The sequence below is a fragment of the Strigops habroptila genome, chromosome 3 (assembly GCF_004027225.2).
Source record: "Strigops habroptila isolate Jane chromosome 3, bStrHab1.2.pri, whole genome shotgun sequence".
Taxonomy (NCBI): domain Eukaryota; kingdom Metazoa; phylum Chordata; class Aves; order Psittaciformes; family Psittacidae; genus Strigops; species Strigops habroptila.
In genome coordinates this window covers 52,355,647-52,365,128 of record NC_044279.2, presented here as the reverse complement: position 1 = coordinate 52,365,128, position 9,482 = coordinate 52,355,647, and the positions used below count along the sequence as shown (strand labels likewise).

At 38.1% G+C, this 9,482-nt stretch overlaps 1 protein-coding gene across 2 annotated transcripts in view; it reads right to left on the bottom strand.

The window, feature by feature from the left end:
• Positions 1 to 619: 619 nt before the first annotated feature.
• NTF3 (neurotrophin 3) overlaps positions 620 to 9,482 on the bottom strand; it is a 55,486-nt gene continuing 46,623 nt past the window's right edge. For both annotated transcript variants that reach the window (XM_030480565.1, XM_030480564.1), the window contains exon 2: positions 620 to 4,337. In XM_030480565.1, coding sequence (XP_030336425.1) covers positions 3,543 to 4,316 — 774 coding nt within the window. In that variant the 5' untranslated portion in view covers positions 4,317 to 4,337 and the 3' untranslated portion in view covers positions 620 to 3,542. The remainder of the gene's footprint in view (positions 4,338 to 9,482) is intronic.

Genomic DNA, 9,482 nt, shown 5'->3' with positions numbered 1-9,482 from the left:
TTGGATCTCCCAATCAGACTTGTTTCCTGTTTGGTATTGTCTGCAGATACACAATGTATAGCCAAGCAAAAGACTCGGATTGCTAAAGCAGTGAAATTACAGAGTATGAGCAGAGTGATTTTGAGCACAAGCTCTGTACAGTCCAGTCAGTTTCTTCCTGGTGCAGCCGCACAAATCTCTTGGTAGCAGTAAACTCACTGCACAGACTTCATTCCTGAACACATGTTCAAAGGTGATAAAATAAATGCAGATGGTTTCCCAAAACCTCAGTGGAGCATTTTTTACTATTACTAAATGGACTGTAAAAAAACTAAGGAAAAAATGGAGAAAATACAGTTTGACACAGACAGGCAATTTCAGAATAGCATTTGGTTGTTTGAGAGAAAGCTAAATAAAATGTGTGTTTATAATGATCTATTGGCAAAACAATATTGACAGAGCATCTGAGCTGCCTAATGGGAGTGGGGTTTAGAATACTCAAATTAAACTAGCATTGCTAGATGAATATTTTGCTTAATTACTTAACACACATACAAAAAGGTTGGATAGGGACTTTGAATTCATTGTGCCATGACTGAAGTTGACAATAAAACCATCCCCGGTTACAATGAAAACAGAATTAGGCCTTAACAAATTTATTACAGGCTTTGTTTACAAACTTGTTACAAAATTATACAGCATCTTATGCGTGCACAGGATTTACAAGAACACGTCACCGATGTGTGCGATTGCTTTGATCTCTGGTTGAGATCTGCAGGTTTTTCTTTGCTTGGGGTCTGATCCAGCTTCTGCTGGAGAAGGTGAGAATTTTTCCATTGACTTTAGTGGAAACTGAATCAGATCCAGAGGGTAACACTTCCGTTCATTGTTATACTGGGGTGGGAAAAAGGCAGACGATCTAATAACCTTATGTAACATGCTGCTTTCTCATTTAATGTGTTTCAGATGACAGGCATTGTATTTATTCTGATACATTTTTGCTGGCTGCTCGTAAAATACTTGGTGCATTGGTAAAGTTAAGAGTCAAAAACCAGTTTCTGTTACTGGATTTACAGTGGGAAATGATAAATTGTTTTCCTTGAACCTATAATGAATGAACGTCCCTTCCTTTCCAGTGAGCAGAAATAAAGGCCTTAGGATCAACTCTGATGTTGTTTACATTGCTATAAACCTACATTTTCTCTCCTGTCTTCAGACATGTAAATAGATTTACAGTGATGTAAACAAATGTGCCATCCACACTGTAGGAACAAGGTAGTTTCTGATTAACGGGATTTAACCGAGCTAAGTTAGTCTTCTTACTTCCTCTTCTCATAAGGAGAAAGACCTATCTGGCATTGAAGCATGGAGATCTCTAAAGTTAATGATCCATGAGAATATCTGCTTTCAATTACTCACAACATCTGAAAATTATTTTTATTTGAGAATTCAGGGAGTAAAAATAGGCTTTTAACTTGCAAAAAAATTCAGTGGGACAGGACTCTAAAAATATGCTTGTCCCCCGAGCAGAAAAAATTTAGTTGAAAACTTCAACTTTCCTGCCAGTAAAACTAAAAAGCCCTGTTGAGGACTTTTTTTATTATTATTTTGTAGTGTTTGCCAAGGAAGGAGAACACTGGAAAAATTCTAGTCCAATATATTAGACAATGAGTTCCTTGTTAAAATGCATTCTCTCCTTTTAATGATTGCCTACTTATTGAACTTCTGAAGTTGTTTTTGCTTGAAGCAAAGTTATGACTTAGTGCTGTGGGGTGATGATATTTCCTGTGAGGTAAATACACGGGCATCCTGTTGAAAATTGAGATGGTTCTCAAAGCCTTTGTTTATGGCCTCCCCTGCAAAATAGCAGAGGCACTGCTATTCCAGTGCTTGGCCTCATGAGCAACCTGTCTGGTTCTCTGGTGGTTTTACAGTGTGTAACGCTCTCTGTAAGGAATTAGGAGAGACCACACAATTTGATGCCTCTGATGACCTGTCACAGATTCAAAGTTGGTTCTCCATTAGTGAAAACTGTATGGACAAAGGCATCCAGCCACCTTGGTTTTGAGTGCTCTGATCTCATTGTCATTTGTGATGCTGAACACGTTACAAAAGTGAAAGCTGCAGTGTAAAAACTTAAGATCACTGCAGCTGTAATGCTTTTTGAATGGCTGGCATTTTTCAGCCCTAACTGTGTGTTAAGATCTAGCTAGACGCAGATAACGTATGCAGTCCAATCTTGATTTTGTTGATAGCCATGACAAGACTCTCATTTATTTTTATGGCAGTGGGATCCTATCCAGGGCATTAAACAGCTAATGTATAATAGACCATCTCAAGTACTGTATTTATTGTTGGCCCCAGTGGACCTATATGACAACACTATGAAGAGTTTGAGGTATACATATATATATGCTAGTACATTTGTCTGTCCTAAGTAACAACTCAGTTGTATAATTGAAGAACTTCATTGGAACTGTGGGCGATCTGGATTTTAGTCATCCTAACGCTGAAAAAGATTATTTTGGATCCCTATGAAAGGTACCAGGTTTGTTGAGCAATTCTACAAATTTTTCCCTTTGTGAAAAATGGAGAATGGATTGCTGAGAACAACTTTGTAAGGGTGTGTGGCTTTGACATACACGCCAGGATGTTATCTCTTTCTTTACTACAGTTTGCAAGCCAAGGGCTCCTCTAAGGTTAAGACACCACCAGCTTTGTTTCTAATTTACAAACAGACAGAGAGGAATGATCCAATAATGCAAGCAGAAGATAATTGAGGAGAAAGACATGGATCAAAAGAAATAGTGAATTCTGAAGAAATAATTTTGTATGTATTACATTAAAGATCCGTTTAGATTGGTTCTTGGCTTCAGTAAGTTTCTGCTAAGAATATTTTAGATTTTTTTCATATTTTTTATATGAAGAACTGGCAGCATTAGAAACAGTTGCAAAACAAATGTGCTTCAAAAACATAAACAAAAGTTGCTGGATTATTAGCAGTCATTCTAAAATGCTAATGAGGGAAAATGATCATCTCATTGGCAAAACAGGCATAATACACAGAAATTGTATTTTATGGCTACTTGATGTCTATAACATTGACGTCATCTGCAGGCTACAACATGTATTTTGGTCCATTTCTGTTTGGCGGTGAGGAGTCAACACTGCATCCAATTAAACATGAATGTATAGAGCCGCGAATATAAGTATGTACACAACTCTTGACATTGGTCTGATTTTTAACAAGTTTACTAAATGACAGTCACTGGCTTGACAATACTGAATGAAAAATACTGATTTTACACAGATTTTACAGTAAGGTTATGGTATGCTGCCAACAAGCAGTGTCACAAACATAGTCTAAAAACCCCAGAGTTGCCCACAGCAGAGGCACACACCCTTTGCTCTTGTTTATGAGAGAGAAAGCTTATATACTGTAGATTTGCTGAACTTTAATAAATAAGGTCAACTTATAATATATAAAACAATATAAACATTTATATGCTACATGCATATCATATAATTTAAAGTAATAATTTATATAGCAAAGAGATGCAGATCTATGTTCTTCCTATTTTCCTCGACAACGCACACACACAGGAGGTGTCTATTCTTATCCATCTCCAGCCTACCAGTTTATTGTTTTCTGAAGTCAGTGCTCTAACATAAGTTTGGGATGTCTTGCATTGGGAGTTCCAGTGCTTGTCATCAATGCCGCGGCAGCCGTTTTTTACGGGCTTGGCTTCTTTACACCTCGTTTCATAAAAGTATTGCTTAACTGGTGAGTTGCCTGTTTTAATTTCTCCCAGAACAGTTACCTGGTGTCCTCTAATGTCGATTGCAGACGATTTGTCCGTGACCCATAAACTTTCACTGTCACAAACAGAATACTCCCCTCGGTGGCTTTTGTGCTCTGCGTACCTTTTCCGCCGGGAGGTTCTGTTCACCACCACAGAATTTCCAATATAATCCTCCATGAGGTACAGTGGCGGCGGTTCCAGTGGTGTGTTGTCACTCAAGAGGACTCGGGGTGAGTTGTAGCGTCTCTGCTGCCTTAAGAGGTCTGTATCCATTGAGATAACTGGCTGGAAGTCTGATTTCACATTTTCATCTCCATCCATGTCTTGCTGAGGGTCTGCTTTCAGCACCGTGTTTTGATAGTTTTCCTTAATATCTACCATCTGCTTAGAAAGCTTGTTTTTCAAAATGTCTGCCCGAATGAGTTTAATAATAAGAGAATTTATTGAATCTTCTGGCAAACTCCTTTGATCCATGTTGGTAGAATGGGTGCCACGAAGGTAAGCAAGAAATATCACATAAAACAAGATGGACATCACCTTGTTCACCTGTAAGATCTGCAGAGAAACAGAAAGTCAATATAAAAACAATTAAATAGGAAAGTTTATTAGAGGCTGTAAACATGAAAATTTGTTTTAATAACATCTGCACTTTATAGATACAGATATGCTATGTGTTTCTTTGAAGACACTATTTATATACTTTATAATGAGTGCAACCCTTTTCTGTCTTTTTTTTTTTTCCTTTTTCCCTGGTGTTTTATCTGTATTTCATGCACATTTCATGATGACCTTTCCTCTTTCCATGCATAGTGGCATATATGTAAGTTAGGTCCTTTCTCTACAGAGGTAGGTAGCTCTTAAGATAGAACACCCAGGTCTTGGCAGTAGAGAACGGCCAGGGTTATGTCCACAGAGTCTATTCTACAGAGTGGTTTAGTTTCAAAATTGCAAGATTATGCAGAGTAGGAGGCTAGCTAATAGTGTAAAATGAAGAAGTTCTGTCTTTGCTAACTGTTGCCAAGTTTTGTGTGTTGAGATATCTTGGATCCATCAAATTCCTATTCATCAAATGGCTTGTTTGACTTTACCCTGAGAGCATTATCATATACTTGGAAATAAATACCATGTTTCATTAGCTCTTTCTTTCTCTTTTTCTGGTTATAATGTAATGCATTCTTGAAGGAAAAGGATGCAGTCAAGCAGCAAAGTGTGGTTTCCTATATTTTGAACTTGAGAAAGTGGGAAATTCAGATGGATCCACAGGCCATTTTGTACCAGTTGTTTGCAGGTTTGGGGACTGTTTCTGGTTTGTTTATTTTATGTTGCTTTTTTTGTTGTTGTTGTTGTTGTTGTTGTTGTTGTTGCTGTTTTTTAATGAAGTTCCTTCACTACGTTTATATAAAGTGGAACAAAACTGACAGTATTCAGAAATATTCAAGGACAGATGGAGTACATCCCCTTTCCCCTCCCCTGCCTTCCCCTCTTTTCCCCTCCCTTCCCCTCTTTTCCCCTCCCCTCTGTTTACTCTTTTTCCCTCCCTCTCATTTCTCCCCTCCCTTCTCTCCCCCCAGTGGAAGAATCTTGTTCAAAACGACCAAAATGAAGTCAAGACCAAGATTTTGAAAACTGGACCTAAAAGCATGTTTTTTTTCTGTCCTGTAATTTGGCATCCACTGCTCTATATGGATTCCTGTAGTGTCCTTGTAATTCTAGCTTTGGAGCATCTTCTAGAAGATCATTTGTAATTTCTTGTTAAATCTTTCTGCCACCCTGTTTGTGAAGTTGAGAACTGTGAGCATCCATCTGAGGAGGTGGGCTTTTTTCTTGTGGATAGTGTATATTTTCTATTTGCATTTACATTTAAATTGAATCAATTTTCAATGTAAAATACTGAATCATGGAAGCAAACGGTTCCCTTCAAAGGACACCTCTTGTCCTTTCATGGGACACCCCAGAGAAGAGCCTGGCTCTATCTTTTTTACTCTCTTCCATCAAGTATTTCTACACTTTGACAATATCACCCTGAGCCTTCTATTCTGGCTGAACAGCCCCAGCTTTCTCAGGCTCTTCTCATATGACAGATGTCCTAGTCCCTTAATCATCTTCATGGAGTCACTCCTGTATTTCCATGTCTATCCTGTACTGGGGAGCCCAGAACTGGACAAAGAGAGGAAGGATCCCCTCCCTCAACTGGTGACGCTCTGGATATTCTGTTTTTCTCAGTAGAAATTGTGGAAATATCAGACCTCTTGAATACAAAATTTTCCACTAAAAAAAAAAAAAAAAAAAATTAAAAAAATCATCATTTTCTGTTTAAAAGGGCAAAGCAAAGAGAAAAAAAATATTGGACCATCCTCTATCTACTCTAAGTAAAACTCCTTTTAGCAACAGTGAGTCCCCACTTCATAGTTTGGAACTGCAGCAAAATCAGAGCTACCCTCTGTGGATGTGTGATCTGTCCTTTTATGGACAAGAAATGTGTTTTCTCCATTCTCAGTTTGTCACAGTATGAGTTCACCTAAATCTAGACTGCTGCTTGCAGCAATGTTATGCTTTGGGAAAAAAAAAAATCTAAGATTTTCAGTTACCATACAATTACTGTCATACCTAAATAAATACTAACTTAACATAGACAGATCTCAGAACCCAGACTGTGCTGTATAAAAAGACCTCTTCTTGTTCAGTTTGGTCTTCCATCAATAAATTATTTGTTTTTAAAACAGTAAAAACCTTATAAAACAGATATAATTCAGCAGATTGCCTTACAGCACTCAGAAGGGCTAATCCACATGCAGTATGACACAGAGGTCCACAGGATGGTGAGCAAAGCTTTGACAATGCTCAGCTCAAAAGCTGAAAGCATTATTCATGCCAACATGCAGCTGCATGTAATCACTGGTCTGCTTAGTTTCAAAACTAAGTGGCACTAGCAAAATACACAAGTTGGAGCAGGTGATGAGGTGGGAAAAGTAAGACTGGAGTTCCTGCAGACTCTCTTTAATGTCATGGTGCACACAAAAAGGAAGGGCCAGGGATCTCAGAATTAGATCAGTTCAAACAAACTATTTTTCTTGTCCATGGAGGAACCCTGTTAATGGAAAGAAAGATGTTTAGAAGTATTTTTCTGAAGCTAAAGTGGATTTGGAAGGAAGGCTGCTAAACTAGTCTGAAATTCAACTTGTAGTTAGATTACCTCTTGGCAAATTATTTGCTTAAAAATTAAAAATGTTTCAGAACCAATTTTTATCTTTTTCTGAACTGTTTCAGGGTGCAAAATTCAGAAGCAAAATGTAAATGCTTGGTGAGATTAAAGTTTTCAGGGAGTCCCTCCAAGACAGTTTGCCTAGGAGATTCGTAAGTGGAGAGTTCAGAAATTTCAGTTCATAACTTGAAATTGTCAAGCTGTCTATGAAGTCCAGCACCTCAGAATACGCCTAAGGAGCTATTCTATCTAGAAGAAATGGACATTACTGGGAAACTGCAGCTGGTTTATGGCCTTGGCTCTATTTTGAGTATAAGACATCTGAAAAGTAAATTGGTTTGTAGGGCTTGCTTGACTATATTTCTTTCGATAAACGGCTCATTGCCCAAAATTGAACTTTGTGTCTGTCTAAATTGAAGATAATTTACAATTTTTTTGTAATAATTTACCTTTTACAATATTTTACAATACAATACAATATTTTACTATACAATAATTTACCTTTTTTTGTATGTTGTTAAATTGACAAGAAGGAGAGGGAAATTTAAAACATTTAAATGTTTATGTTTTCTGATTTTCAAAACAAATAATTCTGATGTGTTCTGGACATGCTTCAGAAGTTACACAATGGAATTCACAAAACAGAAAAAGAGCTTAGTCACTATGGCCTAGTGAGTAAGTTACCTATAGAGGATACTTGCATTCAGAGGCAAGATTTCAGCAGAGGTATCCTGTCTAAGAGAAGACTGACCTAAATTCCAGGCTCCTGGGGCACAGGCTGTTATGGACATTAGTAGAAGCTACTCCAGCACAAGTAACAACAGCTCCTTCTTCAGCCTTTTGGAGAATGGTATAAAAATGTCCCAAAATTTATTCCTTCATGTGAATTTTTCTTTCATTAGAATTTCTTAAAATACTTATTCTTTTCAAGCAAATTTTGTTCAAACCAAACTTTTTCTACTTAGCTGATGATTGTGAGATACTTTTCTTGTTCTTCAAAGTTCTTCTTGAAATTTTCCACAGGTAAGTTCCTGTAAAGGGTCATTTTAGCTGTCTTTGTGGTCTGTTTGTAGTCAAGTGAGAGTGATGAATGGTCTTAGAACGGACACAATACTATTTACACTCCTACAGAAAGTACTGACTAGGGCCCGGGTCTAGGTCCCAAATAGGCATAAGCAAGCATTCCATGGTGACCTCAGAATAAAAGCACATCCCAGCAGCATGCTCACTCGTCCAGTATCAGCTGAAGTAATGTTAGTAGACACAGATAGAGAAGACCATAATCACTGATTGTTTCCACTTCATTTCTGCCTGATATTTGACTCTGCTAGAGTATTAATGCAGGTACCTGATCTCAGTTTCTGCTTCCATGGGCTGTCAGGTCAGCTGTGACACACAGCTAGTCAACAGTAAGGTGTATGATGGCACACGACTTCAATGGGTCTTCAGTATATATTGGATATAACAACACATCTATCCAAACCAGTATAATCACCTTACTGTGAAGTATCTACTACATACCTTAGAATCCATTTGGTTGTAGAACAGTTTAGATGGTGTGAATCCAGAAGAACTGATCCAGCACCTTCTCTGGATTCACACCGAAAGGTATCCCTTTTTGACCTTTTAGTTTATGTCAAACTCATCATTTGACTGGGGACTCAATTGTGGCTGGATATAATGGTAGACTACTTGTATCACTTCGTGCCTGTGCCACGAAGAGTAAGCAGCTACCTAGGATGGGCATAAGCAGCCTGACACAGTCTTCTTGCGGGGATATCCACCCTGTTTTATGTCTCTCTCCTCCTGTATCACCCAATTCCTTTTCTATTATTTTGTATCTGTCTTGGGGATTCATCTAGGGCTGCTGACATGTTCCAGAAAGTTGTTTTTCCTGGTCCACTGAGAAGCTTTGGGCCAGCTCTGCTATTGCGCTGTGCTATTCTCTGTGTCCTTCTTGGTGTTGGGATGCACCTTTGATGCCTTGAGTTCTTGCTCAATTTAGTTAAAAAGGGGGTGGAAAGCACATGGCTCTCAAACCAGTCTTTAAATGTGCTCAGAAAACACTGCTATGTGCAATTTGGAAAACCACTGGACATGAAGGTGGAAAGATATATTAGTCTCTTTGAGTTGGTTCCTTTGCATAGTGATGGTTTCCCCTTATTCAGAGATACTACCCAGGCTTTCAAAAGTGATTGCAAACATCCAACAGAAGCAAAGAAGATCGTTAAAGGAACAAGGAGTTTAACTGAGGGATAATTAGGCATTTTGGATGGTAATATAGAGTCAGCTGTTAATTTGCACTAAACAAGTTTGACTTAAAGATTGCTGACATTTGTGTCACAGAGGGTAAAAAAAGCTCATGCATTGCAAAGTTGTTTGATCTTTCAACTGTAGGTTTGTTTTACTCTATTTTAATGGTTTTATTCTTGCATATCATTGCAGTGTTAGCAGAGCACTAATGCTGTCTGATCTGGGTGTCTCAGGGAAAGCCTAAA